The 22518-nt window shown below is 41.6% G+C and overlaps 1 protein-coding gene across 4 annotated transcripts in view; it reads right to left on the minus strand.

Moving 5' to 3' along the window:
* The window catches only part of PRKAR2A (protein kinase cAMP-dependent type II regulatory subunit alpha), a 93039-nt gene that overhangs the window by 31331 nt on the left and 39190 nt on the right, over positions 1–22518 (minus strand). For all 4 annotated transcript variants that reach the window (XM_035275433.3, XM_078350849.1, XM_003734840.6 and 1 more), the window contains 2 exons: positions 9748–9800; positions 7029–7112 (listed from right to left, as the gene is read on the minus strand). In XM_035275433.3, the coding sequence (XP_035131324.1) occupies positions 7029–7112; positions 9748–9800 (137 nt within the window). The remainder of the gene's footprint in view (positions 1–7028; positions 7113–9747; positions 9801–22518) is intronic.

Consider the following 22518-nt stretch of genomic DNA (forward strand, 5'->3'; position numbering starts at 1 on the left):
GAGAGAAAACTGGCAAGTTTTCTGAGGCAGTATTGTTTTGAATAAGCTTTCCACAATTTACGCAGAAATATTATCTAAATCATGGTCCATGTTTTCCCAGCCACATCCACATGACTGTCACCTGCCTGATGGCTGCACTATGCCATGTGTAAAGCCATATGCTGCCACACCTTCCTACAGGTGTTGACCTTAACAGGATCATCAGATCTAAAGGGCTGTTAGGGCCTTAGAGGTTATCTTTTAGAACAGCACAACTGCCTTTGACTAGCCAAACACATCACTTAACCTCGTTGAGCTTCAGTATCTTTTTTTTCTTTTTTCCTGGAGACAGAGTCTCACTCCTGGGTTCAAGCTATTCTCCTGCCTCAGCCTCTCAAATAGCTGGGACTACAGGCCTGAGCCACCACACCTGGCTAATTTTTGTATTTTTAGTAGAGAAGACAGGGTTTCATCATGTTGGCCAGGCTGGTCTCGAACTCCTAAACTCAGGTAATCCACTCGCCTTGGCTTCCCAAAGTGCTAGGATTACAGGCATGAGCTACCACGCCCGGCAAACTTCAGTTTCTTCATATGTAAAAAGGGTATAACAATAACAAAGATTCTACTTCAATATTTATGACCTAAAGAGAAAAACCTAAGGAAAGTATTTATGAAACAACAGATACTCAACAAATGAGATCTAGTATAAGACAGCTAATATTGCTTCATTTACATACAACACACACAATTACTTACTTACTAATATTGCCTGCCATAACCAGACATCAACTATATGGATAAGTATAATGAAAAGAAAACATTATTATTAAGTTCTAATGAAAAAATGGTCTCAGCCTTGGACCAGCATGCCTGTCAGACAGGGAGATCAGTGATTATTAGGACTTCACTAAAGAATACCAGATTCAATTTTAAAAAGACTTTCTCTTTGAAGGAATGTATACTGAACACCTGGAAAGAGAATAATTTTATGACTGCATAATTCCATGTGATTTTATGTTCTATCAGAGTGACTGTGCTACCAAGATTGAGTATCACCAAAAAGTATATTTAGTTCCATGTGCGTTGAATACTGTATAAGCTGACAAATACTAAAAAGGATGGCTTACAACTACATACTACCCACATTCACTGGAATGTGAGCTCAGTGTTGCCAGAAATCTATTTATATACTGGCGATAAATTTAAATTTTCATGGACAATACAGACCAAACACAGACATCTGTACCTAGCCTGTGGGTTGCCTGCTGAAAGCCTCTTGTTCTGAGTAACTTTTCTTCTTCTAGTCTGCACTCTTCAAACACATGTCATGAGATAAAGAATAAGATAGGTGGAAGGGGAGAATTTCTAGGTTAGAGGAGACTAAAATAACAACATGACAACCAAATGAAATACAGTTAAGTCCTCACTTAATGTGGTTGCTAGGTTCTTGAAAAATGTGAATTTAAGCAAAACAGTATCCTCAAATATAACAGTTATAACAATGATGAGGGGAAAAAAGGTTTCATTATAGGTTGCTTTGCTTAAAGTTGCAGTTTCCAAGACTACCAACAATGTTAAAGTGAGTACTTATTGTATGTGATTCAGGATGTTAGGTGAGGACTTACTGTACGTGATTTAGGATTGAAAAACAAAACCAAAAGCTATACAGAACTTTACTGGGAAAACTGAGGAAATCTGAGTATGGACTGTTGTTAGGTGATTTTATATTACGCCAATGTTAAATTTCTTGGATTTATTAAATGGCATTGTATTAACGTAGGAAAATTAAAAAAAAAAATTTTTTTTGAGACAGAGTCTCACTTTGTCACCCAGGCTGAAGTACAGTGGCGCGATCTTGGTACACTGCAACCTCCGCCTCCCAGGTTCAAGTGATTCTCCTGCTTCAGCCTCCCAAGTAGCTGGGATTTTGGGTGCGTGCCACCATGCCCAGCTAATTTCTATATTTTTAGTAGAGATAGGGTTTCGCCATCATGGCCAAGCTGGTCACGAACTCCTGACCTCAAGTAATCTGCCCACCTCAGCCTCCCAAAGTGCTGTGATTACAGGTGTAAGCCACTGAGCCAGGCCAGAAAGTATTCTTGTTCCTGGAAAATACATCCTAAATATTTAGTAGTGAAGAGTCATGATGTCATAAATGATTCAGAACAAAAAAAAAAATATTATATATACTCCCCTTTTCTTTCTCTCTTTAAATAAACTTACGTACAAGAGAAAAAGCAAATGTGGTAAAATGCTAAAATGTTTACAACTGGACAGTCTAGGTAAAGGGTGTCTGGGTATTCATGGTATTATTCTTGTGAATTTTCTGTAAATTTGAAATTTAAAAATAAAAATTTGGAAGATAAATTTTAAATTTGAAACAAATACACTAATCAGAATGGCTGAAACTAAAAATACTGACAATATAAAATGTTAGTAAGGATGTGGAGCAACATGAAATCTCATATATTGTTGACAGAAATGCAAAATGGTAAAACTACTTTGAAAAATATCTGGCAGATTTTTTTTTTTTTTTTTTTTTTTGAGACAGAGTCTCACTCTCTCACCCAGGCTGGAGTACAAAGGTACAATCTCGACCCACTGCAACTTCCACCTACTGAGTTCAAGTGATTCTCCTGCTTCAGCCTCCTGAATAGCTGGGATAACAGGTGTGTGCCACCATGCCCAGCTAATTTTGTATTTTTAGTAGACAGGGGGTTTCACCATGTTGGCCAGGCTTGTCTTAAACTCCTGACCTCAGGTGATCCACTCGCCTTGGTCTCCCAAAGTGCTGGGATTTACAGGCATGAGCCATTGCACCCAGCTGATCTGACAGATTTGTTTACAAAGTCAAACATATACCTATCTTATGACTCAGCAATTTTCCTCTCAAGTATTTTACTCAAGATAACTTGGGGGAAAGGTTCACAAAAAGATTTATACAAAATGTTGACAGTGTTATTCATAATAGCTAAAAACGAGAAATAGACCAAGTATTCATTAACAGAAAAATGGATAAATTGGTATTTTTTAACAATGAAATACTACTCAGCAATAAAAAAGAATGAACCAACATTGCTGGCAATAAGACATACTGATATCATGAGGCCCTTGATATGATGCTTTCAGACAGACACAAAATAATTTCTGTGGTAGTCTGGCCAAAAATATAACCATATTCCAAAATCATGAGGAAACATCAAACTCTGGAGAGACATTCTATAGAATTACTCTTCAAAGTGTCAAGATTATGAAAGACAAGGAAAGACTGAAAACTGCCACAGATTGGAGGAGATTAAGAAGAAATAACAACTAAATGTAACATGAGATTCTGGACTGGATCCTCTACCAGAAAAAAGACATTATTGAGAGAAGTAATTTTTTTTTTTTAAGACAGAATTTCACTCTTGTTGCCCAGGCTGGAGTGCAATAGCACGATCTCAGTTCATTGAAAACTCTGCCTCCCAGGTTCAAGCGATTCTCTTGCCTCAGCCTCTTAAGTAGCTGGGATTACAGGCACCTGCCACCATGCCCAGCTAATTGTTGTATTTTTAGTAGAGATGGAGTTTCACCGTGTTGGCCAGGCTGGTCTCGAACTCCTGACTTCAGATGATCTACCCTCCTCAGCCTCCCAAAGTCCTGGGATTACAGATGTGAGCCACACTGTGCCCAGCCAAGTTAAAATTTTCAACACTAAAATGGTATTCTCCAACACTAAGAAAACTGAATATTAGATTGACATAGAAACTTCCCTTATAACAACTCTAATGGTATAAAATTTACAAGAGGTTTTATTCACAGATAAAGAAGCAAGTCCCTTTTCCAGTTACATGGATGGGTCTTCCAGGGAAAACAGCTAACACAGACCACTGTTTCTTACAACCAGCCTTTCCTTGAGCTCATGGTACTTGTCTCATTCAGTCTCAGACTAACAAGCTCTGAGTAAAGCTCTGGCTATTACTATAAACGACACAGTTATTAGACTGGTTTACAGACACCAAGGTTAATTAACTCCTTTGACTGATGCATTTAAGCTCATATCTGACCAGCCAGATTCCCAGGGAGAGCTGTGGAAATGTCTTCAAAAGCCTTTTTTCTAGGAGCTGGGTAACAGAGGAAATGTAATCCCAGCCTTCCTGTCTCTGCACATTCTGGGACTCCTCAATAGGCCTAGCACCTCAGCCATTCATGTGGTTTTAAATGTTTTTAATTTTTAATTTTTAACTTTTTTTTAGATAGAATCTCACTCTGTCACCAAGGCTAGAGTGCAGTGGTACAACCTCACCTCATTGCAACCTCCACCTCCCCAGTTCAAGCGATTTTTCTGCCTCAGCCTCCCAAGTAGCTGGAACTACAGGCACATGCCACCACACCTGCCTAATTTTTGTATTTTTAGTAGAGATGGAGTTTCACCATGTTGACCAGACTGGTCTTGAACTCCTGACCTCAAGTGATCCATCTGCCTCAGCTTCCTAAAGTGCTGGGATTACAGGCGTGAGCCACTGTGCCTGGCCTCATTCGTTTAATGTGTGGCCTTCAAAGCAGAGAAGAATAGAGAAGAAACAAAGTAGAAAAGAAACAGGAAATCTGAAGATTCTCTATTACTATGAACTAAATATTTATGTCACCCCAAAATTCCATGTTAAAACCTGACACCCAATGTGATGGTATTAGATGGTAAGGCCTTTGTCAGTGATTAGGTCAGGAATGGGACTACTGCCCCTATAAAAGAGACCCTGAGAGCTCCCTCCCTCCTTCTACCATGTGAGAACATAGAGATGGCTATCTCTGAACCAAGAAATGGGCTCTTGATCAGACACCAAATCTGATGGCACCTTGGGCTTGATTTCCCAGACTCCAGAACTGTGAGAAATTTCCACTGTTTATAAGCCACCCAGGTTACAGTATTTTGTTATAGCAGCCCAAATGTACTAGGACAGCTATCAGGCTGTAGCCCACGTTCTTTATTTCTACCACCAAGAGAGGGAGGACAGGCCCAGGTCATAGATCCTATGCTAAGCCCTGCAGAAACACACCATTCTCAAGAAGCACTTATCACACACTGTGGTAAGCCAGTGGGGTAACTATTATTAATAAAACGAACTACATACTGGCATCTTCGGAAAAATCAATCTCTTTGTAGGACATATTCAGACCCAAAGCCAGGATCATGCAAATCTGAGCATTTCCTTGCAACATGACCAAACTGCATGGTCTTCAAATGATCGGTACTATCTTGGAGAAAGTGCCAAAGCAGCTCAGAAAAATACAGCAGTTCACCCCTTATCCATGGGGAGTATGTTCCAAGGGGATATGTGGATGTCTGAAACCACAGATAGTGTTGAACCCTATTGCTGTCAACTGGAACACATTTCTTCCATCAACAAATGTAATGCCTTTCCATCTTAACCAAGTACTTACCATGCACTGTGGCTGTAACTTGTGCAGTTTGAGGTGCGACAGCAAAACTAGCATAAATTTCTTTTTCCTCCTTCACAGTTTCACAAATAAAAAGATTCTTTTTTTTGAGACAGAGTCTTGCTCTGTCACCTAGGCTGGAGTGCCATGGTATGATCTCAGCTCACTGCAACCTCTGCCTCCTGGATTCAAGCAATTCTCCTTCCTCAGCCTCCTGAGTAGCTGGGATTACAGGCACGTGCTACCACACCTGGCTAATTTTTGTATTTTTAGTAGAGACAAAAATATTCACCATGTTGGCCAGGCTGGTCTTGAACTCCTGATCTCAGGCAATCCACATACCTAGGCCTCTCAGAGTGCTTGGGTTACAGGTGTGAGCCACCACGCCCAGCCAGAAGATTCATTCTTATCATAGATCTTTGCAACCTCAGTATACAATTTGTTTCTTTCTTTCTTTCCTTAAATTTCTCTCATCTTTTCACTTAAAGAAGCATTTTTGGCCAGGCGCGGTGGCTCACACCTATAATCCCAGCACTTTGGGAGGCCGAGGCGGGTGGATCACGAGGTCAAGAGATCGAGACCATCGTGGACAACAAGGTGAAACCCCGTCTCTACTAAAAGTACAAAAATTAGCTGGGCATGGTGGTGCGCGCCTGTAGTCCCAGCTACTTGGGAGAATTGCTTGAACCCAGAAGGCGGAGGTTGTGGTGAGCCGAGATCGTGCCATTGCACTCCAGTCTGGGTAACAAGAGCTAAAATGTATCTCAAAAAAAAAAAAAAAAGAAAAGAAAGAAAGCATTTTATGGCTTCTATTTGGCATATCTGAATTGCCAGCATCGCTTCTCTTGTTCTTTGGGGCCATTATTAAATAAAATAAGGTTACTTAAATAGGAGTACTGCTAGATGGTGACTAAATGACTAATGGACAGGTGGCATATACGGCATGGATACACTGGGACAAAGTGATGATTTACGTTCTGGGTGGTAGCAGAGCAGGACAGCATAAGATTCAGAATGGCATGCCCTTTACAACTTAAGAATTGTTTTCTTTTTGAAAATTTTGAGGTGGAGTCTCACTCTGTCACACAGGCTGGAATGCAGTGGTGCAATCTTGGCTCACTGCAACCTCTGCCCTCTGGATTGGAACAATTCTCCTGCCTCAGCCTCCTGAGGAGCTGGGATTACAGATGTGTGCAACTATGCCTGGCTAATTTTTGTATTTTTAGTAGAGACAGGGTTTCGCCATGTTGGCCAGGCTGGTCTTAAACTCCTGACCTCAGGTGATCCACCCACCTCAGCCTCCCAGAGTGCTGGGATTACAGGCATGAGCCACCACACATGCTATTTCTGGAATTTTCTATTTAGTATTTTTGGACTGTCATTAACTATGGGCAACTGAAACCCTGGAAAGCAAAACCAAGAATAAGTGGGACTACTGCACTAAAAGTCCTCTGAAAAATCATGTCTGGGTTAAAGTAGTCAATGCAATGAAAACATTTGTATGTAAGATGAATCTAAGGTTTTATGCTTAATATGGCTGTGGCTAGAATGCTAAAAATTAAAGTTTAAGTGACAAATAGGAGCAAAGCTAAAAGATCATATAATAAAAATACTTTAGAAATCAATGTTACCTGATCAAGATTTTTGAAAAGGAGAATATCTTTGCAAGCTTCCTGAAGTCTGCATCTCTGTTCATCAGTTTTAGGATGAATCACCTGCCAACCCAAATAAAACCATGGAAATTATTTTATTCCATTTTAAAATAACCACTTAAAGACTGGTATATTTCTTTCTACAAAGAGTGGGAAAAATAAAGAGTATGCTGTCATTTTAATTTTACATAAATATCAAGCTGTATGCTGAAGGTGGAGGGACAATGTAATATAGGGGTGAAGAGCACTGACCCTGGAGCCAACTGCTAAGTGGCTGGCAGCAAGTCAGCCGTCCCTTGGGAGCCTCGGGATCTTCATCCATAAAGTAGAGGGTTATAAATTTGTTCTTTAAACAAATACTGAGCATCTACTCAAAGAAAAAGTGCACCATTTAATCTGACCAGAAATAACAGACGTTAAAAGTGTTGGCTGGACTTGGTGGCTCACACCTGTAATTCCAGCACTTTGGAAAGACAAGGCAGGCAGATCACAAGGTCAGGAGATCGAGACCATTCTGGACAACATGGTGAAACCCTGTCTCTACTAAAAACACAAAAATTATCTGCGTGTGGTGACACTTGCCTGCAATCCCAGCTACTTGGGGGGCTGAGGCAGGAGAATCACTTGAATCAGGGAGTAGGAGGTTGCAGTGAGCCAAAATTGCACCACTGCACTCCAGCCTGGTGACAGAGCGAGACTCCATCACCAAAAAAAAAGTGTTAAGTATTTTTAATTTGTGATATTAAATTAGGAAATAACTTTTACAGTCATCAAGAATTTTATAACTAGAATTTAAAAATTTACATGATTTCTAAATTCACAAAAATGGTAGCATTTATTAGAATACTTCAGAAATTTTCATATGTTACTCATTTTAAGGGTAACTTGACTTAAAGGTAAAATGATAGATCATTAAAGGTTTTTTTTGTTTTTGTTTTTGTTTTGAGACAGAGTTTTGCTCTGTTGCCCAGGCTGAAGTGCAGTGGTGCGATCTTGGCTCACTGCAACCTCCACCTCCCAAGTTCAAGTGATTGTCCTGCCCTAGCCTCCTGAGTAAGTAGGATTATAGGTGCACACCACCACACCAGGCTAATTTTTGTGTTTTTAGTAGAGATGGAGTTTCATCATGTTGGTCAGGCTGGTCTTAAACTCCTGACCTTGTAATCCGCCTGTCTCCACCTCTAAAAGTGCTGGGATTCCAGGCGTGAGCCACCATACCCGGCTCACTAAAGTTTTTTTTATAATATCAATTGTTTTTTTGTTTTTTGAGATGGAGTTTCACCCTGTCACCCAGGCTGGAGTGCAGTGGTGAGATCTCAGCTCACCACAACCTCTGCCTCCCAGGTTCAAGCGATTCTCCTGCCTTGGCTTTCCGAGTAGCTGGGATTACCGGTGCCCGCCACCACACCCGGCTAATTTTTCTATTTTTAGTAAAGACGAGGTTTCACTATGTTGACCAGATTGGTCTGAACTCCTGACCTCAGGTGATCTACCCACCTCAGCCTCCCAAAGTGCTGGAATTACAGGTATGAGCTACCACACCCAGACTATAACAGACTATAAAATGATAGTTCTTATATGCTCTCATAAAAGTAATTTATGTCAATTTTACAAAAGTTTAAAAAACTAAGTTGTTTTTTTTTTTTTTAAAAGCACTCAAAAATCAAACATGGTCTTATCACAACTACTGTTAACATCTGGGGTATATACTTCCAGATAGAATTTTCTCTCTCTCTCTATATATATATATATATATTTCAAATTTATTATTTTACAAAATGCTCTATAAAATGCACCTCACACAAACATACAGCCCATACCATTACATACAGTCCTGTACCATCACTTTCAATGGCTACAGATTCTTTTCATTTGAATGCACCATAATTTAGCCCCTTGTGATATCATATTTTGGGTCATTTAGGTTGTTTCCATTTTTCATTGTTATAACACTACAATAAGCTCCATTTGTATATCCTCGAGAAGGATCCAACTTTCATTAGGGATGAATTCTCCTTTAGGTAAATGCTAAATCAGTTGGCTTGACCGTAAGTATTTAAGGCTTGTTATTAATTTTTTTTTTTTTTTAATAGAGAGAAGGTCTAGCTGCATTGCCCAGGCTAGTCTCAAACTGCTGAGCTTCAAGTGATCTTCCCACTTCAACCTCCCAAAGTGCTAGGATTACAGGTGTGAGCCACCATCCTCGGTAGTTTGTGTGTGTGTGTGTGTGTGTGTGTGTGTGTGTGTGTGTATGTGTGTGTTTTGTTTGCAGCCTTGACCTCCTAGGCTGTAGCAGCAATCCTCCTGCCTCAGGCTCCTAAGTAGCTGCAAATACAGGCATGTCCCACCAACCCCGGCTAATTTTTTTTTTTCCCCACAAATATAGGGTCTTCCTATATTGTCCAAGCTAGTCTTGAACTCCTGGCCTCAAGCGATCCTCCTGCCTCAGCCTCTCAAAGTGTTGGGATTACAGGGGTGAACCACCATGCCCAGCCTGTTTAAGGCTTCTGACAGCTACAGCTAGGCACTTCTCATCATACCCTCAACGAGTGCAGCTTTCAATCTGTTAGACTGAAAATGTCACTTTATTGATATTTTAATTTGCATTTAATTACTAGCATGATGAGTTTTTGTTATGTAGAGAAGGCAAGTTAGTGAAAAATACAATTCTACCTAATATCTTTGCTTTGGGTCTTACCCTTGGATCTGTATCTTCCTCTTCCTCATCAGGGTTATAGGTCTCAGCACAGACTAAAATTGGAGAGAAAAAAACAAAGAGATGAATGAATTTAATAGATGCATGGCTTTAGAAAAAACAGGAACTGAATTCAATTTCCTTTTATCCACTGTTAATTTTTTTGAGACAGAGTTTCACTTTTGTTGCCCAGGCTGGAGTGCAGTGGCACAATCTCAGCTCTCTGCAACCTCCATCTCCCAGGTTCAAGCAATTCTCCTGCCTCAGCCTCCCAAGTAGCTGGGATTACAGTCATGCACAACCATATCCGGCTAATTTTCTATTTTTAGTAGAGATGGGGTTTCACCATGTTGGTCAGGCTGGTCTTGAACTCCTGACATCAGGTGATCAACCTGATGTATAATATAAATGCTCATGTCTGTAATCCCAGCACTTTGAGAAGCCGAGGCAGGCAGATCACAAGGTCAGAGATAGAGACCATCCTGGCCAGCATGGTGAAACCCCATCTCCACTGAAAACATAAAAATTAGCTGGGCATGGTGGTATGCACCTGTAGTCCCAGCTATTCAGGAGGCTGAGGCAGAAACTTGGCAGACGGAGGTTGCAGTGAGCCAAAATCATGCCACTACACTCCCATCTGGTTGACAGAGTGAGACTCTGTCTCAAAAAAAAAAAAAAGAGAGTTGTAGGAAACACAAAGGAAAAAGCAAGGTGAAGAAGAGTATATATAGCATGCTATCCTTTGCAGAAGAAAGACTTCCATGACAAAGGAGAACTAAGAATGGAGGGAAAATAAATATAAATATGATATACTTTTACTGGTTAATTTTTCCAAAAGGAAACAATTTGAGAAAAATAAAACGGAAAGTAACAAAATTATTTTTCTAGTGTATAGATAGAAACAGAAAAGAAGGGATAGGGAAGGGAATGAAACTTCTCTGAGGAAACATTTTTATATAAAAAGTTTTGACATTTAAGCCATGTTAATTTTTCACATATTTTAAAAATTAAATCAGTAACAAGGATCCTAAAACTAAGTACAAAGAAAAACAAAAAAACCTACCCATGTATCAAGGTGATAACATAATCAGAGAAGGAAAGAATTAGATTCTAAGTAGCTTCTGAACATAGTACTGACCATCCACCTCAGTGGTATATACTGGATCCCAAAAAAAAAAACAACAACTGATGTTGGTGATGGTATAGCAATTCCAAAACTCTTCTTTTTTTTCTTTTTGAGAGACAGTCTCACTCTGTTGTCCAGGCTGGAGTGCAGTGACATGATCTCAGCTCACTGCAACCTCTGCCATCCTTGTTCAAGCAATTCTCTCACCTCAGTCTCCTGAGTAGCTGGGACTACAGGTGTGTGCCACCACACTTGGCTAATTTTTTGTATTTTCAGTAGAGACAGGGTTTTGCCATCTTGCCCAGGCTGGTCTCAAACTCCTGAGCTCAGGCAATCCGCCCTCCTTGGCCTCTCAAAGTGCTGGGATTACAGGCATGAGCCACCACACCCAGCCTGTAATTCTAAAACTTTTCTATGTGTATTACTGTAGAGAGTAAATAAAAAAAAACACAGATTTTTAAAAATTGTTACTGGTGAGAAGGGGGATATAAATATGGACTGGAGGAAGAATTAGAGCTATCAATACAAATCATTATTTTAAAACCTCACCCCTACGTGTTATTTGCAGAGACAATAAATTATTTAGTGAATAAAGAGTTTTGTACTAAGAAAACTGTTTCTACCAAGAATGAACTAGTTGTGATCACTGATGTTACTCAGAAAGCAGCAAAGCTATACCCTCTTAACAATACAGGCCATTATAGCTGGGAAAAGTGTTCTTATAATAAATCCTCAGTGATCTGTAATAGCTGTGTGACCAGAGGTAATTTATTGCATATCTCCACCCTTCCTCAGCATAATGGCACAAACAATGGTGATTTCTCTCTGAGGACTGTTGTAAGGATTCAAGTAGATAGGTGTCAGGCACACAGTAAGGAGGCAACTCAAACTATTACCGTTATTATCTTGCTTCCATTTATTCTGGGTTTCAGGAGAATTAATTATTGATATGTTAGTTGTTTTTTTGTTTGTTTGTTTGTTTTTTGAGACGGAGTTTTGCTCTTGTTACCTGGGCTGGAGTGCAATGGCGCGATCTCGGCTCACGGCAACCTCCACCTCCTGGGTTCAGGCAATTCTCCTGCCACAGCCTCCTGAGTAGCTGGGATTACAGGCACGCGCCACCATGCCCAGTTAATTTTTTGTATCTTTAGTAGAGACGGGGTTTCACCATATTGACCAGGATGGTCTCGATTTCTTGACCTCGAGATCCACCCGCCTCGGCCTCCCAAAGTGCTGGGATTACAGGCTTGAGCCACTGCGCCCAGCCAGGATATGTTAGTTTTCTATCTCACCTCTTTTAAAAACTGTCCTTTCTTCCAGGCTAAACTCCATCACATATTGCTACCCTTAACAACTTTGCTCTTTTTGCTTTCTCTAGTTTTTTTTTTTTTTTTTTAAATCCACCATCTGCTCTCCAAGATAGAGTTTCACGCTATCACCCAGGCTGGAGCATAGCAATCTGGTCTTGGCTCACAGCAACCTCTGCCTCCCAGATTCACACGAGTCTCCTGTTTCAGCCTCCTGGGTACCTGAGATTACAGGTCTAAAAGCCTGGCTAATTTTTGTATTTTTAGTAGAGACAGTTTTTTTGTTTTTTGTTTTGCCATGTTGGTCAGGTTGATTTCAAACTCCTGACCTCAAGTGATCTGCCCATCTCAGTTTCCCAAAGTGCTAAGATTACTGGCATGAGCCACCACACCTGGCCAATTATTTTTATGTATTTAATTCTTGCTCATTGTTTTTAGTTTCCTTATAATCTTATCACACTCATTTTCTGTTTCATCTCAGCCAATTTTATCCTTGACTTTTTCTCAGAATTCATAAGGGCAATGATTTCTTATACTTTACTGAGCAGTTTGTAGTGGACCTTTCTAGTCTTCATCCTTAACCAGCTGAGTTCACTCATAGGCCCTGTATTGTTTATTAGGATTTATTTATCATCTGTTAACAGGCAACAAACAGTCCTTGACTCTACTCTCAATCTGTGTGATAGCTAAAAGATTCCATGTATCTATAACTACAGGACAGGCTGATAAACACAACTCCCAATTTATTTATTTATTTTTATTATTATTATTTTTTGAGACAGAGTCTCGCTCTCTTGCCCAGGCTGGAGTGCAGTGACATGATTTCAGCTCACTGCAACCTCCGCCCCCCAGGTTCAAGTGATTTTGTTGCCTCAGCCTCCCAAGTAGCCGGGGCTACAGGTGCATACCACCACACACAGCTAATTTTTGTATTTTTATTACAGACGGGGTTTCACCATGTTGGCCAGGCTGGTCTCAAACTCCTGACCTCAAGTGATCCACCCACCTCAGGCTCCCAAAGTGCTGGGAGCCCAAGGTGTGAGCTACTGCACCCAGCCCCACTCCTACTTTAATTCCCAGTTTCTTAGAGACACTTACTATAGTCCTGGCCTAGCTACACCCCAGCTTCCCTTCCCTCACTGATTCTCTAAACCAATAAAAGATCTGAGAAATGATGACTTCCATTGTGTCCTATACCCAGGACTCTCTCATCCCTGCCTTAGCATATAATACTCTACATGTTTGGCCCATGCCACTTGTGCAGTAATGCCATTAATACCAAGTGCCCAATAGGGACCTTGTATCCTAAAAGAGTTAAGAGAAAAATTAGGGGAAATAGAATAAGAAAAGATACACCATTCTAGTCCCTGAAATAGCATTAGGTGATGCTCTGCAGAGGGCTGCCCAGTTTCTGGCTACTGTGGACCTTGGGTCACTGAGCCAGGGAAGTGACAACGGGGATGTAGGTTGACTCATTATCTTTACAAAGCATTTTTGTTTCCATAAGATGAGGCCAGGGTACACTTTATCTCAGTTCGTCCCTAATGATTAAGGCAGTCACCCATCTTAGTTCCTAGGCATTTCTTTTTTTTTTCTTTGAGACATCGTTTTGCTGTTGTTGCCTAGGCTGGAGTGCAATGGCACAATCTTGGCTCACTGCAACCTCCGCCTCCCAGGTTCAAGCAATTCTCCTGCCTCAGCCTCCTGAGTAGCTGGGATCACATTCTAGTTTAGGAAATTAAACTAGAATGGTGGTGCCCACCACCACACCCAGCTAATTTTTTATATTTTTAGTAGAGACAGGGTTTCACCATGTTGGCCAGGCTAGTCTCAAACTCCTGACCTCAGGTGATTGACCCACCTTAGTCTCCCAAAGTGCTGGGATTACAGGTGTGAGCCACCAAGCCCAGCCTCCTAGCCATTTCTGTTGTCATTTTTTGCATCTTCATGGGTATTTTGGTAGGAAACTTGGGAAGCTGCATCAAGGACATCTAAGCAGACACTATGTTAAACTGCAAGTTTCTTGGTTCTCTGTGCTCTTGATTAATGCCATTATCAGCCTAATTTTCTAAACTAGAAATTTGGAATTAATTTCTTCTTCTCACCTCTTCTCTGATGAATACATCAAATTCTGCTTCAGAAATATTCTCATATTTGATCTTTATTCAGTGTATTCCAATTGCCATTCCTTGGCCTAAGACTTCAAAACAGCTACTTAGAATAATATATTTTAAAAATTCATTTCAGGAAATAAATGGGTATATTGATATTATGCTAACTTCCTCTACTTTTGTGCATGAAATCTTCCTTTTTAATTTTTTTTTTTTTTTTTGAGACACAGTCTCACACTCAGTCACTGAGGCTGGAGTGCAATGGCACAATCTCGGCTCACCGAAACCTCAGCCTCCTGGGTTCAAGTGATTCTCGTGCCTCAGCCTCTTGAGTAGCTGGGAATTACAGGCACATACCACCATGCCCACCTAATTTTTGTATTTTTAGTAGAGATGGGGTTTCATCATGTTGGCCAGACTAGTCTGGAACTCCTGGTCTCAAGTGATCCACCCACCTCAGCCTCCCAAAGTGCTGAGATCACAGGCATGAGCCACCATGCCCAACCCTTTTGTGTATGAAAGATTTCATACACATCTTCCATTGAAAAGTTTTAAAAAATAAGCCTTCAGTGATGAGACTAACAGAATTTTACTGATAATGATACAATCTTGGGCTATTTATAGGCTTGCTTTTCCCCCAATTTTGGAGGAAAGTACTTGGGCAACTTAGCTCATTTTTATATTTTTAGCAAATTTTAATTATAGTCTTCATGTTTTCAGATGCAACACTATTATTTAAACAAAAGTAATTATTTTCATTAAAACTGTTAATATGTTTCTATTTGTGGAAAAACATTATTCTTCAATTTTCCAAACCTGGTTTTAAGTTTTCTTCCCTCTCCTATTATTTATTATGGTAAGAACACTTAATATGAGAGCTATACTGATTACAAGTTATTAAGTTCACAACAGTAGAACTTCTGGATAGTTGAATGAAGGTTCCTGGAGGGTGGTGCACCCAGGGAGTGCATGGAAGCTCCGGGTACTTCCCAAATACCTCCCAAAGTGCTGGGATTACAGGCGTGAGCCACTGCGCCTAGCCTGAATTTGACCATCTTATTTATTTTGTAGAGACAAGGTCCCATTATGTTGCCCAAACTGGTCTCAAACTCCAGGCCGGCCTCAAGCAATTTTCCTGCCTCAGCCTTCCAAAGTGTTGGGATTACAGGCATGAGCCACTACACCTGGTCTGAGTCTATTTTAGATACCATGATACCACATATAAGTAGAATCATGCAGTATTTGTCCTTCTATAACTGGCCTATTTCACTTAGCATAATGTTCTTTTTTTCCTTTTTTTTTGAGACAGGCTCACTGTGTCACCCAGGCTGGACTGCAATGGTGCAGTGGCACAATCTCGAATCTTGGCTCACTGTAACCTCCGCCTCCTAGGTTCAAGCAATTCTCATCTCAACCTCCCCAGTAGCTGGGATTATAGGTACACACCACCATGACTGGCTAATTTTTCTATTCAGTAGAGATGGGGTTTTACTATAATGGTCAGGCTGGTCTCTGACCTCAGGTGATTCACCTGCCTTAGCCTCCCAAAATGATTACAGGCATGAGCCCCCCGCACCTGGCCTCCTTCTTCTTTTGAACCCTGGACTCACCTCCCTTTGCCTTCTTCCAGTTCCACTCAATCTCTTTACTTCTTCTTGGTCCTGGTCCCAAATTACTTCCCTTATTTTCTATGAAATAATCCATTTTACAGTGCCCACTTGATTGTTGCTGCCCAAGGGTTCTGCACATCTGGTTGCTTGCCTCAGTATACAAGTTACCAGGAAAAAAGGTCCAGAATCTGTGTGATCCCTATGCAACCTCAAACATTCTACTGTGTGTCACGAGATGCTCAATACCTACAGGAAATGAAGACTAAAATAGCAACACAGTGGCCAGGCGTACTGGCTCATGCCTGTAATTCAAATACTTTGGGAGGTGTAGGTGGGAGGATCACTTGAGCTAGGGAAGTCGGGGCTGCAGTGAGCCAAGATTGTGCCACTGTACTCCAGTCCGGGTGACAGAGCAAGACTGGCTCAAAAAAACCCAAAACCTAAAAACCAAAACCAGCAGCTTTTACCACAGTTACCCAGCAGAGGTCACTAGTCAGTAACATGATATTTGTAGTCAGTACAAAATGACAAGATTACCTGGCACAATTTCTTCTTCCAAATTTTAACTGGTGTCTCTTTTATCCAGGAATGTGACTTATTCACGAAATTGTACTTGTGAGAGAAAATCCTTTCATTTCTACAAAGAAATGAAAGATCCTACTTACAGGCCTCAGGCCTTGAGCAGCCCTGCCAACCCCTATTAGGAGTCGACACAGCCTGGTTAAGTTAGTCAGCTAGGGCTGCCATAACAAAATCCCACATAGTAGGTGGCTTAGACAACAGAAATTTATGTTCTCATAGTTCTGAAGGCTGGAAGATCAGGATCAAAGAATTGGCATGTTTGGTTCCTTCGGAGGCCTCTCTGCTGGCTTGCCTTCTTGCTGTGTCCTCCCCATAGCCTTTTCTCTGTATATGTGCACTCCTGGTGCACTCTTCTTATTCTTACAAGGAGATCAGTCCTATTAGATTAGGATTCCACCCTTATGACCTCATTTCACCTTCATTATCTCTTTAAATGCCCTATCTCAAAAATATAATCACATCAGGGTTAGGACTTTGATATATGAATTTGGAGGAACCCAATTAGTCCACAACACTGGGTTTCGAAATTATTTTAAGCAATACTTAGTAATATTTCACCTGAAGGTAGCTATGGATGGAAAAATATTGCATACTATGAAAGAATATAGACAAAAATCAGTATTTTACTATATAGTAAGCACATAAGCCTTAAAGGGCAGGGATGTCTGCTGAAGAGCACCTGCAATGCAGAAATGGGTGACTGACACGGCACCAGATTCTCAGTGGACTGCTCTGTTGACTGTCACAGTCATCAACAGAGTCAAAATATTCCACTCTTAAATGTGGCATGATACCAATACACACATTTCTGATTAGTGTGCTTTGAGGTTTCAACACACATTTAATAAATAAAAGTTGGGCTTTTTTTTTTTTTTGACAAAGGAGATCTTTTCTTTTCTTTCCTTTTTTCTTTTTCTGAGATGGAGTCTTACTCTGTTGCCCAGGCTGCAGTGCAATGGCATGGTCTTGGCTCATTGCAACCTCTGCTTCCCATGTTCAAGCAACTCTCCTGCCTCAGTCTCCCGAGTAGGTGAGATTACAGGCATGTGCCACCACCACACCAGGCTAATTTTTGTATTTTTAGTAGAGATAGGGTATTACTATGTTGGTCAGGCTTGTCTTGAACTCTTGACCTCGTGATGCCAAAGCGTTGGGATTACAGCCATGAGCCACCATACCCGGCTGACAAAGGAGGTTTTTTTTAATTAAATAAAATCATACTAACATCTCCAACTCAAAGACAGTTAATACTTATATAAGAGGTCCAGGCTCGGTGGCTCATGCCTGTAATCCCAGAACTTTGGGAGGCCGAGGTGGGCAAATCAAAAGGTCAGGAGTTCGAGATCCTGGACAACATGGTGAAACCCGTCTCTACTAAAAATATAAAAATTGGCTGGGCATAGTGGTGCTCACCTGTAGTCCCAGCTACTCAGGAGGCTGAGGCAGGAGAACCACTTGAACCCAGGAGCTGGAGGTTACAGTGAGCCAAGATAGTGCCACCAACTCCAGCCTAGGCGACAGAGTAAAATTCTGTCTCAAAAAAAAAAACAAAACAAATACTAATTTGGGACTACATAAGAAAGCCACATTTAAGGAATTCATAAACTCCATTCACTCTATCACTTGATGTAGAGGGACTGTTCTGCTAGAACGTACAACTTGGAAGGTACAGCTTTTCTTTTTTTGGGGCTGGGGGGGACAGAGTGCAGTGGCATGATCTCGGCTCACTGCAAACTCTGCTTCCTGGGTTCAAGTGATTCTTGTGTCTCAGCCTCCTAAGTAGCTAGGATTACAGGTGTGGGCTACCACCCTGGGCCAATTTTTGTATTTGTTTTTTATTTTATTCATTTTTTTGTTTTGTTTTTACTTTTTTTGAGATGAGTCTTGTTCAGTCACCCAGGCTGGAGTGCAGTAGTGAGATCTCGGTTCACTGCAACCTCTGCCAAGGTTCAAGTGATTCTCCTGCCTCAGCCTCCTGAGTAGCTGGGACTACAGGCGCACACCACACCCGGATAATTTTTTGTATTTTTAGTAGAGATGGGGTTTCACTGTGTTAGCCAGGATTGTCTTGATCTCTTGATCTCGTGATCCGTCCACCTTGGCCTCCCAAAGTGCTAGGATTACAGGCGTCAGCTACTGCGCCTGGCCGTATTTTAATTTTTATCTTTGAGATGGAGTTTCGTTCTTGTTGCCTAGGCTGGAATGTAATGGCGGGATTTCAGCTCACTGCAACCTCCACCTCCTGGGTTCAAAGGATCCTCCTGCCTCAGCCTCCCGAGTAGCTGGAATTACAGATGCCAACCACCACACTCAGCTAATTTTTGTATTTTTAGGAGAGATGCGGTTTCACTATGTTGGCCAGGTTGGTCTGGAACTCCTGACCTCAGACGATCCACTCACCTCGGCTTCCTAAAGTGCTGGGATTACAGGTGTGAGCTACCATGCTGGATTATTGTATTGTATCATATTGTATTATTTATTTTATTGTATTTTGAGACTGAGTCTTGCTTTTTTGCCCTAGCTGGAGTACAGTAGCACAATCTCAGCTCACTGCAAGCTCAGCCTCCTGGGTTTAGACGACTCTTCTGCCTCAGCCACACCCAGGTAATTTTTGTATTTGTTTGAGATGGAGTTTCACTCTTGTTGCCCAGGCTGGTGTGCAATGCACAATCTCGGCTCACTGCAACCTTTGTCTACCGGGTTCAAACAATTCTCCTGCCCCAGCCTCCCATGAAGCTGGGATACAGGTATGTGCCACCATGCCTGGCTAACTTTGTATTTATTTATTTTTTAGATGGAATCTTGCTCTGTCACCAGGCTGGAGTGCAGTGGCACAATCTCGGCTCACTGCAACTTCCGACTCCCTGGTTCAAGCAATTGTCCTATCTCAGCCTCTGGGATCACAGGCATGCACCACCATGCCCAGCTAATTTTTGTATTTTTAATAGAGACAGGGTTTCACCATGTTGGCCAGGATGGCCTCTACATCTGGACCTCATAATCCATCTGCCTTGGCCTCCTAAAGTGCTGGGATTACAGGCGTGAGCCATTGCACCCAGCCTATTTAATTTTTTTGAGATGGAATTTCACTCTTGTCACCCAGGCTGAAGTGCAACGGCATGATCTCAGTTCACACAATCTCCTCCTACCAGGTTCAAGCGATTCTCCTGCCTCAGTCTCCCAAGTAGCTGGGATTACAGGTGCCCACCATCATGCTTGTCTAATTTTTGTATTTTTAGTAGAGACGGGGTTTGACCATGTTGGCCAGGCTAGTCTCAAACACCTGACCTCAGGGTGATTCACCCATCTCAGCCTCCCAAAGTGCTAGGATTACAGGCATGAGCCACCACGCCTGGCCTAATTTTGTATTTTTACTAGAGTTTCACCATGTTGGTCAGGCTGGTCTCAAACTCTTTACCTCAGGTGATCCACCTGCCTCAGTCTCCCCAAGTGTTGGGATTACAGGCGTTAGCCACCAAGCCAAACCAAATTTTTGTATTTGTAGTAGAGATATTTCACCATGTTGACCAAGCTGGTGTCAAACTCCCGACCTCAAGTGATCCACCCACCTTGGCATCCCAAAGTAGTGAGATTACAAGCATGAGCCATCACGCCCAGTGTGAAAAAGGTGTCCTTTAAATGAAGGTCTAAAGAATGTGAGTGAGCAAACAACAAAGATAATTTTGGTGAGATCCAGAAGCAAAAGTCTGATTAGATTCTTACCACTGAGTTTAAAAGGAAAAAAAGTCTGATTAAAATGGGCTTAAGAGGCCAGGAGTTCAAGGCCAGCCTGACCAACATGATAAAACCCTGTCTCTACTAAAAATACAAAAATTAGCCAGGCATGGTGGCACACACTTGTAATCCCAACTGCTCGGGAGACTGAGGCACAGGAATCACTTGAACCTGGGAGGTGGAGGTTGCAGTGAGACGAGACCATACCACTACATTCCAGCATGAGTGACACAGTAAGACTCTTGTCTCAAAAAAAAAAATAGAAGAAAAGAAACTAGAAACAGCAAATACAAATAGCTCCTTCAAGTGGTTTTTCTTTAAAGGTATGGAGAGAAAAAGGTTGGAAAGAAAACAACAGTCAAAAAAAGTTTATTTTTTAAGAAGACAGAGCCAACAATATGTTTCTTTGCTAAAAGAATAATTCAGTAAAAAGATAAAAGATTGTGCAAGAAACAAGCTAATACCTAAAAGATGAAGGGATGGGATCTTGCACAGGTGCATACTGTAAACTCATAGGTAGGCGAGGAACAGAAATGGTGATGGGACTCTGGAAATTCTCTCCTGTTTTCCTATTTTCTTGGTTAAACAGAGAACAAGCCATCTGCTAAGGGTGAGGGAGGAGGTATAGGAGGTTTGAGAAGGGGAAGGTATGAAAGACTTATCTAGCAGAACAGAAGAGTGAAAAAAGTACGGAGAAAGTGTCTTACACCTGTAATCCCAACACTGGGAGGCCAAGGCAGGAGCATAGTTTGAAAACAGGAGTTTGAGACCAGCCTGGGCAACAAAGGCAGACCTTGTCTCTACAAAAAATAAATTAGCTGGGCATGGTGGTGCACACTTATCATCCCAGCTACTTGGGAGGTTGAGGCAGGAGGATCCCCTAAACCCAAGACTTCAAGGCTGCAGTGAGCTGGGCAACAGAAGGAGACCTCATCTCTCTCTCTCTCTATATATATAGACCTCATATATATATATATATAGAGAGAGAGAGAGACCTCATCTCTCTCTATATATAGAATATATATAGATTGTATATGATATATAGATTATATAGATAGATAGATTTATATATTTATCTCAATTATTTATGTGATGAAGTCTTGCTCTGGTCGCCCAGGCTGGAGTGCAATGGTGCAATCTCAGCTCACTGCAACCTCTGCTTCCTGAGCTCAAGCAATTCTCCTGCCTCAGCCTCCTGAGTAGCTGGAATTACAGGCACCCGCCACTACGCCCATCAGTTTTTTGTATTTTTAGTAGAGACAGGATTTCACCATGTTGGCCAGGTTGGTCTCCTGACCTCAGGTGATCCACCTGCCTCAGCCTCCCAAAGTGCTGGGATTACAGGCATGAGCCACCACGCCCAGCTTGCTTGTTTATTTAGAAATGGAGTCTCACTCTGTTCCCCAGGCTTAGAGTGCAACAGGGCAATCTTGGCTCATTGCAACAGCGCAATCTTGGCTCATTGCAACCTCTGCCTCTTGGGTTCAAGCAATTCTCCTGTCTTAGCCTCCTGAGTAGCTGGGACTACAGGAGCCCACCACCATGCCTGGCTAATTTTTGTGTTTTTAGTAGAGTCTCCCTCTGTCACTCAGGCTGGAGTGCAGTGGCATGATCTTGGCTCACTGTAATCTCTGCCTCCCAGGTTCACGAAATTCTCCTGTCTCAGCCTCCCAAGTAGCTGAGACTACAGGCGCCAACCACCACACGCAGTTAATTTTCGTATTTTTAGTAGAGACACAGTTTTACCCTATTGGTCAGGCAGGTCTTGAACTCCTGACCTCAGGTGATCCACGCACCTCGGCCTCCCAAAGTGCTGGGACCACTGCACCTGGCCTAAAATTTATTTTAAAAGGCTGGATGCGGTGGCTCATGCTGGGAAGCTGAGGCAGGTGGATCACTTGAGGCCAGGAGTTCAAGACCAGTCTGGCCAACATGGTGAAACCTCATTTCTACTAAAGAAAATAATACAAAAATTAGGCTGACATACGAGAATCATTTCAACCCAGGAGGTAAAGATTGCAGTGAGCCAAGATTGTGCCACTCACCACACTCTAGCCTAGGCAACATGGAGAGACTATCTCAAAACAATTTGTTAAAAAAAAAAAAAAAAATGGGAAAACAGCATGATTGCTAGTATCAAGAGCCTACTACAAGTTAATAATTATGAACTGAAAGTAAGATAAGTCAGTAAGGTTATCTATTTTCCTCCAATCAGATTCAGCTATTATTGGTGCAGGTACAAAGTGGAGAACTGAACCTAACCAAAGTAGGTTTAGCAAAGCAAGTGAAAAAGGAAAAGTAAG

This window comes from Callithrix jacchus, chromosome 15 (genome assembly GCF_049354715.1).
Source record: "Callithrix jacchus isolate 240 chromosome 15, calJac240_pri, whole genome shotgun sequence".
Classification (NCBI taxonomy): domain Eukaryota; kingdom Metazoa; phylum Chordata; class Mammalia; order Primates; family Cebidae; genus Callithrix; species Callithrix jacchus.